A 22,227-nucleotide genomic window follows, 5' to 3' on the forward strand; every position below is an offset into this window, starting at 1 on the left:
TATTCTCACAGCCCTCTTTTGTTAGCTGATGACTCCATACTTTTAATTTTGGTGGGAACTTACTTTTTTTTTTTTTCAAACTCTTTCAGTATCTTCTCCTCAGTCTCCCACATTCCTTGATGTGACCTAATAGTTTCTGGACTTAGTGTTATTATTTTTTAATATCTTAGCTAATACCTTAGTTTGATGTAGTCTTTGATTTTTTTTTAAATCCTACTTTTAATAAGGGCTCTTAAATAATTTAAACTTCCCTTTAGCCTATCACCCACCTGAGGTAGTGGAAAAGAAAGGTTAGTAGGCCAAAGGAGGATGTGGACTTGTTTAGAAATAGTTCTTTGGAGAGAGTCCAATGTGCGTTGTCAGAATATCAGCAGTTCAGGTCATACAAATTAGCAGCACTAGCTTGATCCACTTGCAAACACCTGTCATGACTTAGCAATGGCAGTTAGATCCAAGAAACCACGAGGCTCTGCCAATTGGCCCTAGTCAGTAGAAGTGACAAGAAGTAGATAGAAAACTACCAACAGAAGTTCTTCAGTGGTATTTTTTTCTATGAAGCCATGACAATGACCAGCAAAGAGTGGCAAGGTGAACCAATGCCATACAGCAGCATCCATTGTCTGTTGGGTTATATTTATACCCTTTTTAAACATCATGTGTTCTTTCAAGTATCTACTCTAGGAAAACACCACATACCTCCTTTTCCAGGCTGCTTCTAGAAAAACACCACATGTCTGTTCTCAGCAAAACTTCTTCTCACGTGTCTGCTTCAGCAAAAATATTCTCTCATAAGACAGTTTCCAGAAAAACATCACATGACACAACTGAGTCTTCAAAGAAATGAGAAATTTCCACTTCAGTTTGAACACCTTGTAAGTACATTGTAGATTTTCTTTTTTTTTTTTTTGGTTTTTCGAGACAGGGTTTCTCTGTGTAGCCCTGGCTGTCCTGGAACTCACTCTGTAGGACCAGGCTGGCCTCAAACTCAGAAATCCGCCTGCCTCTGCCTCCCAAGTGCTGGGATTGAAGGCGTGCACCACCACCGCCCAGCTGTAGATTTATTTTTACTTTTGACAAAGGGTCTTACTATGTAGCTCTGGCTGTCCTGGAGCTCACTATGCAGAGGCTGGCCTTACACTCAGAGAGATCCGATCTGTTCGACTTTGCTTCCTGAGTGCTGGAGGTAAAGGTGTTTACTATTGCACTCAGCCATACTGTAGAATTTTAGTTTGAAAAATTTTTTGTTTATATTTTCTATTTGTTTGTATTTTGTCAGATTTAGTAAATATCAGAATGGATTCACTTAAAAACAAAACTGTCCTCTCCTCCCATTGATGACCGTCTTGGCCATCCTCTACTATACATATGCTGCTGGAGCCATTGGTCCCACCATGTGTACTCTTTGGTTGGTGGTTTAGTCCCTGGGAGCTCTGGGGGTACTAGTTAGCTCATATTGTTGTTCATCTTAAAGGGCTGCAAACCCATCAGCTCCTTGGGTCCTTTTTCTAGCTCCTTCATCAGGGACCCTGTACTCAGTTCAATGGATGGCTGTGAGCCTCTACTTCTGTGAAGGTTCTATGCCCCAGTGTAGGGGAATGCCAGGGCCAGTAAGCAGGAAGGTGGGGTGGCTAGCAAGGGGAGGGGGAGGAGGGAGGAGGGAGGCAACAGGGGTTTGTTCTTGTTGTTTTCTTTTGTTTTTTGGTTTTTTTTGGAGGGGAAACTGGGAAAGGAGATATCGTATGACATGTAAATAAAGAAAATATCTAATAACCCCCCCCCCCAAACCAAAACTGTCTTTTTTTCCTTTAAGTCAGCTCCCTATGAAGTTCTGTGAACTGTTTTGGTATCATGAGCCACTAGACCTGTAAGTGCTCAGTGTGAGTTAGTCTTAGAATTATAGAATATTATAGCTCAATATAAGCAATTATAAAACAAATATAAATAAATATAAAGCAAAATATGAAGCACTATTTTACCTTTAGTCTCTGAATTTCCTAGATACTATCACAACATGTAAGCATAATATTGCTTCAGAGGATCCAAATTCTAGGCTTTATGGCCAACCCTAGTGTTGAAGGTCTGGCTTGGAGTACTTGGACTCTCTGCTCAGAGACTCACTAAGCTGAGGTTGAGGTGCTGTGTAGGACAGCAGTTCTCACCCAAGGCTAGGAATTCTTTGAGATTATTGACTACTGGCAGAACTTACTTCCTTGAAGTTATGACTAATGTGTCCTTGTTCCTGTTGGCTGTTGTCTCAAGAATTACTTCTTAGAGATTTCCCCCAGTTTCTTGCTATGTGGCCCCACCAGGATAGCTAGAAATGGCCTCTCTGACTTCTGTAGAGTCATTCAGTGGTCTACTTAATTAGAGCAGGAACACCCAAGAGAGTCCCCTCCTTTTGCCAAGTAACGTAACATAGCTACACCAACATCATTTGTACTCACACTCATAGGGGAGGGTGAGGACACTGGCATCATTCTAGAAGTCTGTCTACCACAGGGCTTAACAAGTATATGGATGTTTTGCTTGCATGCATGGATACACTCCATGTATGTACCTATTGGATCTCCTGTAGTTGGGGTTATAGATGGTTGTGAGCCAACATGTGAGTATGGGAAATGAACCTGGGTACTCTGTTAAAGCAATAAGTGCTCTTAACCACTAATCTATCTCTCTAGCCACTCTTTAAATAGTGACTTTGGAGGGCTTACTTTGTGCTGAACCCACAGTAGCTGGAGTTGCTGTATTTGAGCCACTACATAAGTCCAGAGAACATTAGAAATGCTAAGATTCTGGCCCAGTGGCTGAGTGACTGGGTGACCATGGACTAAGTTCCTCAAACTCCCTGAGCTTTAGATTCTTCCTCATGTATAATGTAAGGACAATGTCTACAATTAGTGGGCTACATCAGTCTATTATTCTAAGACTAACTCACACTGAGTACTCACAGGTCTGGTGGGCTCAGAACACCCAAACAGTTCACGGAACTTCATAGGGAGATGATTTAAGCAAAAAAAAAGACAGTTTTGTTTTTAAGAGAATCCATTCTGATGTTTGCCAAATCTGACAAAATATAAATCAGAGTACAAAACCACATGTTTAATACTTTATATAAAATGATACTTTATGCTTAGATATTTCAGTTATGATTAAAATAAAAATTTCCAAGATACAAAAATTTGACAGTTACTATCTTACAATTAGTTGAATTAACTTAATTGATGATAACTTAATGCATTCCTCAACATTACAAATCAATTCCATGATGGTATGCACATCTGAGTCTGCTATACAAAGTCTGCAGGTTTAAGTTTCTTTTGTCTTTTTAAAGTGAAGCCTTTTTGGCTAGGGCAATTATTCTATTCTACTCAACAAAAGTGAACACTAATTTTAAACAGGCATTATTAAATTCCACTAAAATAGGCTGCATGCAGATGTGTTCGTTAAAACATCCCTTTCTCTATGCACAGTTATTAACAATTCACATTCCACTTTAATGAGTGTAAGAGCATTTACTTCGATAAAGTTAGGTTCCAGGGCTGCTCGGCAGCAGGACTGCAGAGCCTGCTCCCTATCAGGGCACTGTCCTGTGCATGAGAAGTACACCCACAGTCACAAAAGGGAAAAATAAACTCAAAAAATAGACCTCTTCGTTCCTCCAGCTTCCCCCGTTCTACAATGTATTCTTCTTAGTTCACAAGATGCCTATAAGTAAACTTCTCATCTGGATACTTGCATCAGTCAGAAGACATCAGTTTGTCTCCAGCACGTTCTGCTCAAGTTTCAGAAGCTGTTTTTCAAGCTTTGAGGTATTGACTCGATGCATCATCAGAAACTGGCCATTCAAATGGAAGACGGGGATATCAAATTTATACCTTTCATACCAAGTAGAATTTTCTGGAAGTGTGATGTCCACCTCCTGTAAAATAAACTAAAACATGGATAGGTTAAAACATGGTCCACTCTATGGACCATGGAGCAATGCAACAACTGCAGTGACATGCTGATCCAGACTTTGTAAGGCTGACAGGTTTTCTCCTGTTTGTTGTAGCCCACAGGAATCCAATGGCCTAAATTTACAAAGCCCGACTGGTTTCATTACATTGTACTCTACATTCTGATTTCCATACTTTTCAGTGACACCTGCTCCCTTCAGTAGTAGGGCTCTGCTCTGTTCCTGATGAAATAAAATGTGTCCCACCTAGGGAGTTGCCTAGAAATCAGGACATAAGTGTCTTGGTGTAAGAATAGCCAAGTTACTATGGTTTGCTAAAGGAAAACATCATGGAAGTTACAGAAAGCTAAAAGCAGTGGGACCAAAGTTTAAAGTAAGCACGAACACCCTACCTAGCAGGTAACTTTGAATCACAGCAAGAATCAGTGAGAAAAAAGTCTAGCACTATTCAGGTAATGAATTCCATGGAAATTAGTACTAAGCGCTCTGAGGAACAGAAACAAACTCTAAAAGAAAATCATTAAATCTTTTCCTAAAGTAAGGATCCTGGCAGACACTTTATACAGTAAACTGTATCCACCCCTCCCATATACATGAAAGTTACCCTGTCTTTATAAGGCTGGAGTACTTCTTTAGCTTCATCACACAGTGGGCATGGATCCTACAGGAAGAACAAAATGTTGAACCCAAAGGCAGGTAGTTGGTATAACATCCCCCTCCCCTATGCCAAAGGGGGGGAAAAAACCAAACACATCAGAAGCATGTTACACTGACTTTTAAAGGATAGTTTTCTATTAGATTAACTACACTGCTTTATTTCCAAAGCAAATAATAACCACAGAATCTCATAAATGGCTACTATTCCATGACAGCTGGCTCTTCACTTTTTGATTGTTTCTATTGTTTTATATATGTATGTATGTGTAACTACTGGCATGTGTTTATGTGTGCATATTAAATGCTCCTTATTTTTCACTAGCCTATCTACCTAGCTAAGGTATCTACCTACCACTTTTCCTAAGTGAGGAGCACCTTGCTGGTCTCATACAATTGACCTAAATAGTTTAAGTCTTTTCTGATGGCAGAGTACTGAACTTCATCAGCCTGGTTTTCCTACTCACTCCAGAGGAATAATTCTATCAGAGAACAGTGAAATAGTGACTGTTCTTCCCTTAAAAGGAAAGAGGGATTTTTTTTCTTCAATTCAGATGAGTGACTGTAGCATTTCACAGTGTTTTTCCTGCTTCAGTATTACAGGTATCCACAGAGGACTAATGTTCCACCCGAAGCATAGGCCTCTCTGCTGTCTGTACTCTTCAACTGCCTTGTGGGAAAGGTGGAGGAGAACACAGATCGGCAGTTATTAAAGGTTCTTAGTCACTGTGCCTAGAGTTTAGCCATAGGTTCTCTTCTGTGAGTTGAAAATAGGCTCAGCATTGCTGCTGCTTGGGTAAAAACTGCTTTTTAATATATTAGAAAGAGATAAGCTATCTCGTAAAAGACAGGCCTTTTCTTCAGCTTAACTCAAAAAAAATTGAAATAAGGATTTGGGTATTTCTAGATCTTTTTGGCTGGATTAAGCTCATAAATTGCTATTAGCATTAACAATAAACAGAATGTGGCTAATTTGTTACTGCAGGGCAATCATGCTAAAATTTTCTGAGAGTGTCAAAAGGTCAACGTAAAAGCTTAAAAGAAAAACCAAACAAGACTGTACTAAGTGAAGATGTACCAAATGCCCTTCTTTATAGTTTGCTTTTATAGTAAAGGCTTGAGAAGAGTGTTTTGATTTTAAGAATCCGGCTTGTGGAAGTTTGTACAAATTAATAATGCAAATCTGTCAGTGTGTATCTGTGAAGGGGCTCATCACACATTGGGGAGGATGAGTAAGGCCACGGTCAGGACAGCCTTTCTGAGGATTCTCCATGGCACTTATTATTCATTTTGTTCTTGGACTGTGTGCCCTTTCTTTCTTGTAGCAAGAATGCCATAGTTTTGTTCCATAGGAACTGCTCGTGACATGTGGCTGACTCCATCTGTAAGCAAGAAAGGTGGAGCACTTGACACAGGTGCAAACCATCGGGGCATCCTATCGTTTTTGCCTATGATTGGCTCAGGGGTGGGCCAATCAAGAAGAGCCAATATCAAGGTGAATTTAATCCAGAAGAATCAAAGCTGAAGCTACTGATAATCTCGTTTTCTGAATCAAGCACTCCCTGGAACCAGAAACCAAACTATCCAGAAAATCTCTTGTTTTAAACTCAATCTGGAAAGAACACTCTACTACTTGTCATAGTAAAAGGACAAATTCTTGACTTTTCTACTTCTTTTATTAGATGCCTGTTACTTTTATCTTACTACATACCTTACAGGGTTCAGTATACATATGAAGACTGAATGGGAGGTTGGGCTTTTATTTGCTTGATTATTTTCTAGAAATGTTCTTGGCTGTTTCACCTGCTCTTGGAACCAAAGCTGTGGCTGGCAATCATGGCCAGATAAGTATAGCTAACTTCATGGCAATCACAGCCAGATAAGTAACGTAAGTGGATTAAGTAAGTAAGCTAACGTCATGGGACTACTGTCTCAGGTAATGGAATATTTTTGGTTCTATAATTTCTAACAGTACAATATGTATTGATGATGTAAAAAGCAATTTGGATGAAATATTCTCAACAAGAAGTTCATTTTTTAAAAATTAGTTTAATTTTGCACTTGGTGAGGAGCTTCAGATAAGGGCTTGCTATGTAGCCCGGGCTGGCTTGGTACTGACTATATGGCCTACACTGGTATTGAACATGCTACAATCCTCCTGCCTCACTCTGACTCCCAAGTGCTGGAGGACACAGATGTGGACCATCACAACTGGCAGATTTTGTTATCAGCTCACTGTCAGGTTTAAATTATGAAATGGCTAAAATCTGCAAAATTATCAAAAAAGACCTTTTGTTTGAATTGCTGTGTTTCTTTTTGATTATAGATTCCACAAAGTAATGCCAATTAGCAAAAACAGACATTACTGATGCTTTTACTCCAAATTTCCAGGTTGAAAAACTCTTAAATATTTTCAACCAATGCTAGGAAGAGATGGCTCAGTGGTTAAAGCACTTGGCAGTGAAAGCTTGGGGACTGGGGTTCAGGTCCTTAGAACCCTTGTAAATGCTTGGTGGCCATGCTGGCTCACTACAAGTCCAGTGCTTGTAAGGCAGAGTCAATTGAAAGACCCTGCTTCAATGAATAAGGTAGAGAATGACTGAGCAAAGACTACTGATAATAACTTCAGGCCTCCAAACATACCTGCCTACACACACACACACACACACACACACAGTTAAACCAACCCTGTAGCTTAATGGTAGTGCCTGGGATAAGGAAACAAGTATACTCAGTCTTGGTTATTCATTCTGATTTGTGACTTTGCCTATGTGAACGTTTGCAACCTCCCAAAAAATACTGGAAGCACTTTTACAGTCCGACATGAACATGCTTATGCACAAAGCTATAAAAAGTTTGAGTTGTCAGCTGACCTGACATTTCTGAAGTAAGGTCCAATGAGGAAATGCTTTGCCCCTTGCTTTAGCATCCATATTGTAAACATAAGTTAGTGTTCTCATAAATACTCCCATGGGTGCTCTTACATTGGTAGTGGCTTTTTTTTTTTTTTTTTTTTTTTTTTTTGCTGTTGTGTATTTTGTCGGTGACTTAAAAAAAAAAAAAAAAAAAGAACAATCCCCTAAGCATGGTGCTAAAAGAAAGCTGTGATGTGCCTCACAGAGAGAACTCAACTGTTAGACAAGCTTCATTTAGGCATGAGTTGTGTTATTAGCCATGAGCAAAATGCTAATTACTAAACAGTATGTATTGAAGACATCTTTAAACAGAAACTCACATAAACTAAAGTTATGCATTTAGTTGGTTCACAAAAATACTGTGCCCAGGGGCTCATGGGAACCCAATCCAATACTTTCCTAGGCTTAATATTTGCTCAATGTTTATGGTGTTTTTTAGGACATAACTACCACAAATAACAAGAACTGACTTATTTCTAAATAGCACAATTTTAATCATCCTAACTATAATCTATAGTACTCTTTTAAATGTAGGGATAAAATGACCACTATGTGTATTAGTGGACCCTCAATAACTGAGAAACAATGAAATTATAATGTCTCAGGAAGAAAAACTGAAGACCAGGTCTGAAGAACTCCTCCCACTGCTTTTTTTTTTTTTTTTACAGATTTGACCCCTTCTCAGGGATATATATAAACTTTTCACCCAACAATGATAACACTTTATTTTTTAAGTTGTAATTTTGTTTTTCCATTTAGTACCTTTGTGAATAAGGTCAGCACAGGCAGAGCTGTGTTAGAGGCAGAGAGATTTCTCAAGAGTCGGAAGGAGGATTTGGCAATCTTCAGGCTATTTCCTTGAAACCAGAGCATTTTAATTCTGCCAAAAGAAAAATAAGCCAATAAAGTTAATGCACCATTGACTCTGCTCTTTAGAATACAAGCAGTAACTTGCAAGCTTGTGACTGAATCTGAAAGTTTCAGAACTGTATCTCAGAGTCCAGGAGTGTCAGAGAGGCCCAGATGTTTGGCAAGTGTCCATAATAAATTCACTGTATTCCAGGCAAAATAGAATTTAGAATTAAAAAACAAAACAAACAACAATAAAAAACCAAACCCTATTAGTTTTGTACTTAATCACTTGGTTTCTAGAAGCAAATTTCTTGAGTTTGTTAATTTGAATATGAAATTAACTTTCAGCTGCAAATGTTGTTAGCATCCTGGTAACTCCTTATAAGTGGAGGTGTCCTGGGATGGCTTTTAGTCCGAGGAAGGTTGGTTGATTCTGATTGGCAAGCATGCAGCACCACCCAGTCCTTCCATGGTAAAGTAGTAATTAAATGGCAACTTGAAAGAGCAAGCCACCTCCAAGGAGATCTCTGTCCTACACTGAAAGAGATGGAGAAGCACAGAGCTGCAGGTAGAGAAACTAACAGAGAATCAGTCTGAATTAACTTGTGAGGAAAAAAGTCTGTTCAACCCTTTAAGAAGTGTTTTAAAAGGAGAGTGCCATGATTTTCAAAGGCTTCATACACAAACACACTGGTGTTTTTATTGGAGAAACTCCAGAAGGAACAGTTTAATAGCAGCATGCCAGACACTGGGCTTTGAAGCTCCCTCATTCTGCTACTCTGCTTGACTAAGACACCCTATTACTCCTAGTTATTCCACCAAGCTTTGTAGCTAATCTATGAGTGTTACAATTTAACTTTTAAAATACACATGTATAGTTACCTTTCCCACTTACCACTATTTCCAAGATGAACCTCCTGGGATCATATTTCTTAATTTCACTTTTCCTCTCCAACTCTATTTACCAGCTTCTCTTTTTTTATGTTGACAAGCAGCAGCTGTGGAAACTCTCCGTCTAGTCCTTGACCATCCCGAGCCCTTTCCCACCGCAGCACTGCACTTGCTCTCTTTCTCCATAGGAAGCTTACATAGTTTCTTCTTATTTTGCTCTAGGACTCAAATGCCCTCCTTGAAGAGTCTATCTTACCAGTGCTGGCCAGCTTGTAATTCCCCTTGGTCACATTCACAATATTTTTGTGAATCAACCTAATGCATAATTTTATTACATATTTCCATTTTCGGATGTCCCTTACTACTTTTATGCCCCTTCTATTAAGGTAGAGCTCTATAAGAACAGGCATTGTTCACACCAGTATTCCTCAGCACACACAGTCAATGTGCACACCATAGGTACTTACTGCTTGAGGGCTGGACTATTAGAGTGAGCCTTTCCCTTCTACTGTAATCTCTCCTCTGCTAAATTACTCAGTGTGGACAGCAGTCATTCTTTAGGCCTCCCTCTAAACTAAAGGTTACTGCTCTTCAGGGTGCCTATTGACTCTGGACTGAAGCACTGCAGTTGGTACTGTCACCACTTCAAATCTCCTGTGCCCTACTTCACAGAGCCGAGGATGACTTTATTACATGCTACTCTTCCCTGGCTACTAGGCCTCTCAGTGTAAATTAGCCTTAAACTTATTTCAGACCAAACGATAGGACTTTAGAAAAAACTACCAACCCATATCAAACTACAATAAAGACCATAGGACAAAAGCCCAGCCACTGATCCATGAAAGCAACGATCTTTCCTTTACTCATGCACCTCTACTCTTCCACTTCTACCCAGATTTCCCTGCTAACTAACTGTCCTGCAGGAATGTGCTATTTAGAATTACTTTGGAAAGTGAATGGAAGCAATGCCACAATAGACTCTCAAGTAAGTGTTAAGTCTTAGCATCTACATTTTCTGTGAATTCAACAGCATCATCAACATACTCTAAAAGGTGAATGCAGTTGAAGATACAGCTTCGACTACACAAGACATAAATGAAGGGGAAAACTGAATGTTAACTAAAGGTAGGTACTTATCTATTCACCCCACATTTCTATGCATAGGCAAATGCCCTGACGTTTAGTGGGTAGACAGACATTTCCAAAGCATTGGATTTGGAAGGACTCTATGGTACCAGTGGCACTCTCTTGTAAAATAAGATGGTATTAAAGAAATTGTACTATCTATGGAGAAGATGTAAATGAAAAAAATTAGCTTTGTAAATGGTAGAGATATAGTCTTTGGAAATGGAAAGGATGGGGCCTTCCATGGCAGTGTACAGAGATTATAATCAGGACTGTGAACTGCAGCCACTTGCATGCCGTGTATGGAGACTATAACCAGGACTGTGAATGCAGCCACTTGCATTCCATGTATGGAGACTATAACCAGGACTGTGAATAGCAGCCACTTGCATGCCGAGTACAGAGACTATAACCAGGACTGTGAACAGCAGCCACTTGCATTCCATGTATGGAGACTGTAACCAGGACTGTGAACGGCAGCCACTTGCTTTGGTGGAGGGAAAGAAAGATTTATTGCTGTTTGGCTGGAAAGGAAAGGAAAACTTATTACTAGCTGACTTGAGACAGAGGTGTTAAGGCTTTTAAAAGAAATTCACATCAACAATGGAAACTGGCTTCAGTATTTCCAACATGACAGAGCACAGCATGTGGTCCTGGCTGCAGCCAAGACAAATACAGCCTGTCATAGTAAACAGAACTGCCATGCATTCCAGACTGGGTGGAATATTTGTTCAATACCCCGAGAGCGAGGCAGGGTCTTCAGTGATGCTCCCGCCACTCAGCTTACAACTACTGCTGCTCTCTCCTCTCCACTGCTACTTTCCCATGCACTTTTAATTACTTAAACCTGGCATGTTTATTTCCTGAGCAAGGCATCAATGCTATGCAGTTTACAACTTGCATATTTTTAATGGCCTACGGTATATGCATTTTTTACTATATTGTTCAATTAACTTATTTCTTTCATAGTAGTGAACTATAAATTTATATCAGAGTCTGATATAAAGAAAAAGCTCCTTATTCTTTACCTAAACAGATATTAAAGCTAAAATTTCTTAATTCTTGAAGTTCACTTAAGGCTGTAAAAATTAAATGAAAAAATGATATGCTCCAATGGGAACACTTTAACACTCTTCTGAGATCATCTTACTAACTCTGTAAGCCCCAACACCATTGCTGTCAAAGTCACATTCACCAAATTATGTCTTCTTGAAGTAAAATCTTTATGTGGGCTACTCTATCACTGTGACATTTTCATTAGTTCGATTATTTTTGAACCATATCTTAGTACTATAAAAAAACATCCTGAAAAGTAGCTTCTGCCTATTAGCTCCCAATTGTGAGTTGACAACATTTCCTCCCAATTCTTTGTACTGGAACTGAATTGGGAATCACAAATGCTGGGCAAAAGCTTTAAGAGTTTCACTAAATAGTCCAGGCTGTCCTTGAATTCACTCTGTAGTCCAGGTTGGCCTTGAACCTGCACTCCTCCTGCTCTGGCCTTCTGAACAGCTGAGATTAAAAACTTGTATGACTAGGCCTTACTGACAACATTGTTTTAAAATTATGTCACTTCAGTCATGAAATAAGTGTTCCTATTATACAGACAGACACAATTTTATTCTTTGTATTTTGTTATGTCTCTGTGACAGGAACACAAAGAACTGTGCTCATAATATCAAAGAAGCACAATTGGGTCACCTTTGTCATGGACTGGAAGAAAGTAGAAAAAGCATAAAGCTGGATTTAGAATGTGCTTAAAGAAAATTCTGAAGCCTAACAATAAAGACGGTGACTCCTGCTGTTTCAAGTCCAGTGCTACTCAGAGGCTTGGATCCCCTAAAAGAGAAAGGGAAACTGGCCTTCCAACACAACTGAGGCAGACTTCATTGGTCTTTATGGCAGAATCAAACACAACATGGGGGAAGGACTGATTGGACCAATTCAGCCTTCCTTGAAGCAAGACAGAGAAGATAACTTAACTTTATAGCGTTTCCCTGAGAAGCACTGACGGCACACCATGAAAGCAACTGATTATAGTACAGGAAGATGCTATGGTTGTTTGAGCCTTTATTAAGGATTATTCATTTCAGCATGACGAGCTGCCCAGGCTATGACTGCACATCACTTATATAGGGCTCCTGGATCTTTCAAACACTGTATGCATCTGATTAGGAGGGAAACAACATTGTTCTCGCTTGAGTAGAGAAACTGACCTTCACTGACCAGAATTTTATTCATACAAAGAGTCCTTTGGCACAGCAAAGCTCTAAGCTCACATAATCATTCATCAGCAAGCTGCAGTGTTAGTTCATGTGCAAAATCAAGAAGTCTATATAAGCCCAGGTACCGCCTTGGCTATTAACAGATAACGTTGGAGCTTCTGCACAAGACTATAATGTAAATTTAATGCTGAGCTGACATTAACCAAATACTATTATCATAGCTCTTGCTGAACCTATGCTCTATAAAGAGAGCTAGCTCAAGGCTTCTGTTTAGTCTTTTGTGCTATGTGAGAAGTTAAATGCTCCACTTCATATGCATTACCATCTTGGTATAGCATTTCTTTTTTTTTTTTTCCTTTTTTTTTGTTTTTGAGACAGGGTTTCTCTGTATAGCCCTGACTGTCCTGGAACTCACTCTGTAGACCAGGCTGGCCTTGAACTCAGAAATCCGCCTGCCTCTGCCTCCCAAGTGCTGGGATTAAAGGTGTGAGCCGCTACGGCCTGGCTTGGTATAGCATTTCTATTGTTACCCAAATGAAAAGAAACACACACCCCACTTTAGGAACAAGCCCCATTATTTTGGGATACTGAAAGTTATGTAATCAGGTGAGGTTGCTAAGGTGATGACTTGGGTCCCCAGGTTCTACATAGCCTATGGAAAGAGGGACGAATGATGCCACTTGCACTCCTCTTTGTGTTTGCAACCAGCTGTATTTGAACCTCACGCCCTTCTGAATAAATCGGAATGTAACTTAAGATCGTGGGTATAGGAACAGGAGAGCTATGACAGGGCACTTGAGCAGCTGGAAGTGATGAGGAAAGGCATCACTGTATGGACAGGGACAACAGCTAAACTTCCCAGGAAACACATACTCTGAGGTGTTGATTCCAAGGGGTGCAGGAGGTAAGGCCTCAATTTACTAATGTGGGTGGAATCTCACGGGCTGTTCCCGGGCTTCAGCCCCACAATTATGGTACCTGGCCTGGGGAACTAAGGTGGTATCAAATCAGACAGGATGTTACAGTAAGGATCCTGATATCTACTTGTGGGCTACTGTGGGCAACACACTGCTCAGCTTCACTCTGACTATGAAGTTTACCATGAGTTTGGGGAATTCATCTTTGACATGGTTATGCCATTTGAATAATACGCATTCACTCAAGGCTTCCTTGGCTCCCCTCAGATCATAGAATAGAGACGGGGTATCTCTGTTCAAGTCCTTTGGTGGCACATTCAATTGCATTTACACATAATCAGTCTACAAGAATGTTTTGAAAATGTTTGTTGGCTATTTGAAGTTCAGAACTTGTCTATACAGGAAGATCACAATTTTATTAAAGTAATAATTTACATACCTACCATTTAATACATGAACACCCCTTCTAATTCTCAGTAAAATTAAGCAATTGCATTTTTCTTCATCAATTCTAGTGATTAGTTTATTACTCTCCAAATAAAGCTTATATCAACTTCATACACTATATACTAGTAACAAGAATTCTAGATGGAGTTTATGGATTCAGAAGGGTGATTTTCTTTGGATATTTATTTACTTACATTTCAAATGTTATCCCTTTTCCTGGTTTCCTCTCCACAAGCCCCCTATCCCATCCCCCTCTCCCTGCTTCTATGAGGATGCTCTTCCCACCCCCCCGCCCCACCCCTGCTTCCCTACCCTGACATTCTCCTATACTGGGGCATCAAGCCTTCACAGGACCAAGGCAGAAGGGTGATTTTTAATTGAGATAAAAGTTATATCATGCTTTATAGTATTAGCAAACTAATGTAAAAAATTTACTCATCAGTTCCACAGTGATGAGGAAATAAATACTTGAAAGTAAATAAGAGATGATCCTCATTGGTGAAGAGCTACAAGTATGGTTAGAATATTAACATGCACAGACAGGTAAACAAGGAAGACAGGAGGAATAACAACAGGCCACACAAAAAGCTTCAGGGGAAAGGGAAAGGTGAGTACTGTGGGCTAAGGTTGGGGATAGTGTCACAAAAGGATTTTAAATCACTTAGGGTTTATGGACATATAAACAAGCTAGGAAGTACTCCGAATTTTGGATTGGACACTTGATACAAATTTTGGGGAAAATATGAATTGGGCAAAGAGATAAAGAATAATGGAAATAAGCTGGGAAGTCCCAGGATGGGACTTCAGAGAATTCTTAAAAGTTGTCAATCCATGTGTGATTTGTCATATACATCTTCGAAACCACTGATGGGTTTGAACAATGTTTTATTTCCAATATTTTGGAAGATTAACTTGTTAGTAGAGAATCACTGAGACTCAAGTGGGCAGTGACATATATAGGTTTGGTACTCATGTGAAGAGCCAGAGCTAATGACAAAAATTAGTTTGTGATGGTATAAAGATTGTATCTGTAGCTACGAAACTAGAGAGGAGCTCAGTAGGACAGAAAAGGAGGGTTCAACGTAGACCTTTGTAGCAATCCTACTTGTAGTGATTGGGTAGAGAAGAGCCAGGACAAGCTGCACAACCACTGAGGAGGAAAGCCAGCATGCATGTCTCTATAGAGGCCAGCGGGGGTGGGGTGGGGCTGGGGTGGGCGGTAGGGGGCGTTTCAAGAATAAGGGAGCAGTCCATGGCCCAGCAGTGATGAGGGCTTGTCTAGAACGGGACAGTGAAACACCACACACGAACCAGAAGATATATGTATCTGATGTTAAAGGCATTCATCCTATAACCAATGTGCTACTAAACCACAGCCATGGCTGGTTCCTGTCTAACTTAACAAGTTAAAAGATATTTTGGGTATGGACAGAGATAGCTGAGGGTAGGAAAAGAGTGGAGACAAAAGTTGACTATCTTCAAGTGACTACTTAAAGGGGGCAATACATTTAAAACGCTGTGTAAGTCAAGACAATATAGAACCAAAGCTTAATCATGAATTAATCCTAAGAGGTATTTTATAAATATTGACAATCATTTCTGAGACTTTGTCTTTATTGGCCCTGGCAGAAGACTTAGCATCCTTAGCAACAGGTGTTTCAGAAGTGAGAAACTGCAGGACTGAAAAATATTTCAGATACAGCTCAGCATTTCAGACTGTGAACACTACTCACAAGACTGCACAGCAAACACTCTGGCATGAGGTCATGAATTAATTCACTCAGAAACTTTCAGAAAATTACAAACCAGGACACCCAATCTGAGCTTTTCAAAAATATTTTTTCCAATGACAGATTTTAAACAAAGGACAATTGCCTTCTAGTGGCCCTTTCTCTGTGCTTGTCCTTATTTTTATGGGTAGAAAAAATAGTCATTACAATAATACTAATGATTTCCTCAAGCAGTGTATATAAGAACAAAAGCCCCCTAAGGAAAGTGTTACGTTGACATTATTCATCATCTTACAAAGTAGTTCTGAATAAATTTGCTGGAGAGATCAAAATACTTTTAAATAAACACAATTCACACTCAAACTTATCAATCAGAGGAATTAAGCATAAGTTGCATAATTGTTCACTTACAGCTATGAGTTCATCTTCATGTAGAGTTTACATAGGAATTCTGTTTGAATTCTCTGGATTCATTTTTTAATATTTGTTTGTTTGTTTATTTATTTATTGGTAAAGATTTCACAAACATAGATCCCAAAGAGAAACACAGCTGCCACTAACAAGTTCTAAGGCACAGGGAAAGTCATGTCTTTGAGCCTTAGTTTTGCCAACTGTGAAATGGAAATTCTACTATTTGTCCTGACTTCTCATTTTCCAGAGACTCAAGAGAAGAATGTTCACGGGTTTTATATCTCAAATGTCCTTGTGACACAAGACAGAACAATCCCACACTGGAAAAATAGCACAGGAAAGGCCCATGCCTACACAAGTCCTTGAACAAATTTCTATTTGGAAGCTGAAAATACGCAGCTCTTTGGAGAAGCCCAGAATCCCCTTTGAGATCCGTGCACAAGTGTAATCATACTTGCTTACTGTCAATTGTTCTCTCTCTCTTTACTCATAACTGGGAGGCAATGGTTTCCAAAACCACTATGCTGGGAAGTGGGGAGCTGATACTAGAGTAGTAGGGCATTCATCTGCAAACTGTTTAATCATAGGAGTTGGACATTCTATTAGACATACTAAAAATGCTATTTTAAATGACATATCCTATTCATCTTGGCATTCTTCCCCTTGTGCAGTAGCACCACACACCTTGTGCCTTTGCCCTGGCCCGGGGTAAGTTGACAGGAAGAGAACATTCAGTGCACGCAAGTGTTTTAGAATCTCTAGAACTTGGCAGTCACTCTTCCAGATCGTTACTTCAGGGTCTACTCCAGAATGGGTTGGTGAATGAGACAATGTCAATCAAGAATGTTTCTAAGAAAACATCCAGCTAAGAAAGACAAAGCAATGCTAATCAAGAAAAGTCATGTACTGCACAGTAGTACAGACTTACAGAGTAGTCCAGAGTAGTCCAGAGGGAATCCTGGACCAATTATCACAATGGGGTCTGCACATGCTGCCTTCCTCCTTCTATCCTCCATCCCATAGATACTGACTCAGCAACTGGCCTAGAGCCAGGGTGGCACAGTCAAATTCAGAGTGTGCAACAATGTTCAGTTCAGTTATGACATGGCTGCAATCCCATTCCTGAAAGCAAGAAAACCTAAGTAATGTGCTTAGCTTATATTAGACATAAGGGCTTAACAGAGTTTAAAAACCAACTTGAAAGTTCCATCCTCCCATAAAGATAACATTAAGACTGAGGGCAAAACCATCCAGTTCAAGGAATAGGAACAAAGTGCATAAGGGATTATGCAGACTCCTTCTGACATTCATCCTTCTACCCAACATGACCTTGCTCCTCTGGTATTTAATACTGGCTCAGAAAGGAGACGATCTCATTAAAACATTTTAGTCACATTATGCTAAGATAGTAATACCAGTTTCATTGCTAAAAACAAATTTGCAATTCAAAATGTCTTCCATTCTACTAATATTCTATTCATTTCCAACTTATCCGACCACACAAGACCTGCAAGGTATTTTGTTGTAAATCCAATAATTCATTAGTCTTTCACTATCACTAAGTCATAGGCCTGTACAACAGAGTCAAATTTGAATATTGAGTACTATCCACTACAGGCCTCGGAAACTCTTGAGCTGTGGAAGATCCTACAATCTTCTGAGTCTTAGTTTGTTCTTTCACAGCTATCAGGAGAATATTTTGATACTTTGGAACTGAAAAGTGACTGATAAAGAAACCATGTTTAATTCTTTTGTACAATATATTTTTGTTTATTCCTATTTTTTCCTTGATCCAGGGCATATGTTTATATGTTTTGTTTAAGGCTATTTTAAGGTTCACAAGAAAAAAGAAGTTTCAGACAGAAAATTCTCTTAGTATAAAAAAGTATTCTAATCTTTAAGTCTAAGAAGATTCACATTAGTTTCTATTTGAACATGAAGAGACCTCTTTTGCCATGCGAATATTTCAGATGGCCTCAGCTGACTTTCTTTAAAGTAATGTAATAGTTTCTTTCTTTTAGCTTAGTAAAAACAAATATATTAAGAAGAAAAAAAATCAAATAACTCAATGTCATGTCCAAAAAAAAAATCAAATAACTCAATGTCATGTCCTTCCCTCCCGACTGGACTAAAATCCATTTTCCCATTATTTCATTATTAGTATGAGAAAGTACTAGAACAATAAGAGGAAGCTTACTTGTTTACAGCTGTAACATTCTGGCTTTTAATGCAATCAAGTTCACAGACTCAGCAGTACATAGCCCCCGACTGTCCTGTGTTTGTGTATTGTAATTTATTTTATATATATTAATATTTATATATTTAGAGAAAAAAATATATATTAAAGCTCTAAACTTTGAACTCCACCGGGATGTTGTTAGTAAAGAAAGGAAACAAAAAACAAACACAAAAACAAACAGACAAAAACTAATTGTGGATTTTCTTCACTGACATTTGAGCAATTTAGTTTCCAATAGTAACAGGACAGGTCCTTGAGACAGGATCGTGAGGTAGGATTAAACTGAGACACTGGTGGCCTGAGTAAGTTAGTAATTTGGCATGCCTTTGTACCTAATTCTTCAAATATTTGCTGAACAGAGACTTGGGTGAAGGCTTGGGGGCAGTAAGTCTGGAAGGAGTGTAAATATAGAGAGCTGTTGGGCCTCTCAGTCTGCGGATCCAACTCAACACTCTACAGTTCCCCTGGTGGATCTGCTCAGGTGGCAGTATGGCGACCATCTGTGGATTTTCAACCATACCCTCCCCTGGTCCAAGCTGTTCATGAACACATTACTTCTAACTGTACTTAGTCATTCCCTGAAAGGTGGTCCTTGTTTTTCTTCTTTTCTCTCTGTTGCTTCCCCAGAGATGTTTTCATGTTCTCTACAGGTGTAGACTTCCCCCGAGGGACACTGCCTTTTCATGTCCATGGCATGAACTGAGTGTATGCAGTGAGTCAGGTACTAGAAACATAAAAGTGATTATGACACTGTCCCTGCCCTTAAGGAACTTAGGGCAGAGGAAAGATTTACAACACAACAGCACAGAAAGGAGGACTAATAAAGTAAAATAGCCATTACTAGATGCTACTGATGCTTTGTGTTGGATATATTGAGCAGGCTCAAGTGTTGGTTGCTCCCCTATGGCAATGGTGAAGCAACAGAACCTTTAAGAAGTAGAGCCTAGAAGATATCTGATCATGGAAAACTATGGCAAATAAAAGGGAAGGGGAGTTAATATTGCTTCTTTCTGAATATGTAGGTTCCCTTTCTAGTTTCCGAGTGGGATAGGCCATAGCCAGGGGACCCTTGCCAAGACTTTAGCATCCGTGTATTTACATTCTGCAGCCTCTAGAATCATGAGCTGAAGACTGATACTTTCTAAATACAGCTGATATTTTAAATTTTGCTTACATCTCTGGGAAATTAGTTCTTAAATAAGAACTAGAATAAAAAGAATATAGTCTTTGTGCTCCCTGATCCCAGTGCTTACTAGTACAGGAATGGGTTTACAGAGGTGCAATCATGTATCTATGTGAATTAGCCACAGCTTTCCATTTTACATATTTCCCCCCCACCCCGAATAGCTTTTTCGCTAGAACTTGCTACATATGCAAAGGGAAGAGTTATGGAAGCTCACCCAGTCCTGCTACTTGTAGAGCCACACAGACCTGATCCAGAAGGTATGCCCCCTCAAAACAACTGCAAACAGGAATAAAATCTCATTCAGGAACTATTCCAGCTGACTTTTGGTTTCTTCCAATGTATATCCCTTGAATAAAGCAGTGCAAAAAATTAGATTTACAATAAGGAACATAAAACCCCTCACTACTTCACACCATATCACCTCAATGTCTTACTGTGTTTGAAATCCCAAGTACAAGCACTAGTAACTAAATATATTGGGCAGCTGAATATATACAAGATATGAAATAGAAAAACTTTAATTAAAACAAACTTATTTGAAGGGATCTCTCCATAGTGCCTCTGGGTACTGTTCCTATGAGTACAATACAACCAACCAACTGGAACAAAATAGAAACCCAGCTCAATAAATTCTCCAAGTTAGAAAAAATATTCATTTCTATTACTCACCTGTCAATAGTCTGTCTAAATAAAACTACATAGCTGCATATTCCTTTAGCAAGAGAGACAAAAATTATTGATCCTTTTCTGGCAGGCAGCTTTCAGTGGACCAGAGCAAACAGAGGATATTCTGGGGCCTGTTTAAAGTAGCCCAGAGATTTTAATTTTCACAACTGGGCCTTTCTGGTCCCAGGCAATTCCTCTGTACAGCAGGACCCAGGATTAGGTTTCAACATCTCACATAGAACCATGATTAGTTCTGCCTTCTCCCACGGAAACAATAACTCAGCAGTTTCCAGGACAGACTTGTTTCCATGCTTCTGCTGGTGGTGGTTTGTTGAAACAAGGTCTTACTATATCTTGAGGGCTGGTCCAGACTTGAGATCTGTCAGTCTAAACCACAGTGTTGGGACTGGAGGCAAGTACCACCACTGTGCTGTTTCTCTTGCATTCTCTGCTCTTTACCTACCATTCACCTCATGCATATACTTCTAAATATTGGCAGAGAGCATCATGTGCATTTTTATAAGCTATTCCACAAAATAGTACTAAATGAGATGGCTGCGGCCATTAAGAGCCATCTCAACTTGTTCAATATCCAACCAAGACAGCTGGAGGAGGGAGTGATGTTACTTACAGGAGCCCATCTTAAGTTGAGAAATGTACTACTAGTGTTGGGATATAACATAGTCTAAACACCATCACTGTGTCTGAGGAACTGAGAAACACACAGTGTTTTGTTTTGATTTTTTTTTAAGAGCACTAAAATAGTTTTACATAAACATGATTAGTAAGAATAAGGATACAGACAGAAAGCCACTTAAAGAGAGCCTTAGAAACAATTGGCTACCTATCTACATTAGTGGCAACTCTCAGACGATTTTCTACCTTTGGTCATATTAAAAATTGTATTCGTTGGTGTTTGTCCGGGGTGAGTGACATGGCTAAGTACTAGCTGGGAACTGTGAAGTCTGATTTATTCTTTTATTGTCCACAGGCCCAGAGGGCTGCTTCTACCCAATAAAGCAAAGATGGGGTCCAGACAGCCGGGTCCAAAGGGGCTCAGCTCTCGCAATGTTCCCTCCTGCACTTTTCAACCTTTTCACCCCAATTAAAGGTCAACATGGCTGCTCAAAACCACTTATTTAAAAAGGCAGTCAACTCAGCAGGCTGTCAAGTGTGATATTGCCACTTCATAGAATTCAATTAAACCCGAGACCAGGGCATCTGTGAATCACTGGAAGAAGCATGAGTTAAGACATTTTCTGCTCGCTTCGAAAAGCTGAATTTTTCCCTTCCAGCCATTTATTCAGTTCCCAGAGCGCGCGTTCACAATCTCCCCCCAGTGGCTCAGGGATTTATAGCTCCCGGCTTAATTAAATCCCCGCTAACGGCAACGGAAGCTTGCGGCGCGCCGCACGGCGGCGGGCGGAGGGCTCGCGGCCTTTTCCTGCCGGCGCCAGCCATCGCCAGGGCACCTGGAGCGCTCACCGGAGCGCCGGCGCCATTACCCACCTCAGCCTCAGGCCCCCCAGGCGGCCACTTCCGCCCGCCGCACTTCCGCCCGCGCGCCGCACTTCCGGCCCGCGGGCGCCGCCCTGCCGCCTGGGCTCCTTCCTCCCAGGTCCTTGTCTCATCTCTGGGCTGCTGGCTCCTGAGTCACAGTAGATGAAGAGGAAGCCCAGCTAAAACGTATTGAAAAGAGAGAAGAGAGGAAGAGAAGAAAGGAAGGGAGGAAGGGTAGCAATAGAGAAGAGGCTTTGTGTGTTTAGGAAACAGCCTGGGGGTTGGGAGGCAGCATTTTGAGACTGGCCATTTTAACCACTCCCTGTGTGTGTTCATTCATTTATTAAGGTAGTATTTACGGACTTCCTCCTCCTTTGGGCTGGGGCTGAACTGAGTTATAAGGAACAGGATGAGCAAAACTGGGAGCTGTACCTCCTCTCATTTACAATCTTATAATCTTGTAGGCAAGACAGACATGGGGGAAAATTATCCTTTAAATAGTTTATGCATTTAT

The 22,227-nt window shown here is 40.0% G+C and overlaps 1 protein-coding gene across 4 annotated transcripts; it reads right to left on the reverse strand.

Annotated features, from left to right (window-relative positions):
* Window positions 1–3,078: 3,078 nt before the first annotated feature.
* CUNH5orf63 (chromosome unknown C5orf63 homolog) lies at window positions 3,079–21,778 on the reverse strand. Of its 4 annotated transcripts, none has more exons than XM_031365730.1 (5): window positions 21,723–21,778; window positions 19,793–19,893; window positions 8,287–8,404; window positions 4,560–4,616; window positions 3,079–3,931 (listed from the first exon to the last, which is right to left on the reverse strand). In XM_031365730.1, exons 3-5 carry the CDS (start codon window positions 8,395–8,397, stop codon window positions 3,752–3,754), a joined length of 348 nt encoding a protein of 115 aa, XP_031221590.1. In that variant the 5' UTR covers window positions 8,398–8,404; window positions 19,793–19,893; window positions 21,723–21,778; the 3' UTR covers window positions 3,079–3,751. The 4 variants fall into 4 exon arrangements, with proteins under 4 accessions (XP_031221590.1, XP_031221586.1, XP_031221589.1 ...); XM_031365726.1 differs by having other exon boundaries at window positions 19,762–19,893; XM_031365729.1 differs by having other exon boundaries at window positions 19,762–19,893; window positions 21,699–21,723.
* Window positions 21,779–22,227: the final 449 nt, after the last annotated feature.

The sequence above is a fragment of the Mastomys coucha genome, unplaced genomic scaffold, assembly GCF_008632895.1.
Source record: "Mastomys coucha isolate ucsf_1 unplaced genomic scaffold, UCSF_Mcou_1 pScaffold13, whole genome shotgun sequence".
Classification (NCBI taxonomy): Eukaryota; Metazoa; Chordata; class Mammalia; order Rodentia; family Muridae; genus Mastomys; species Mastomys coucha.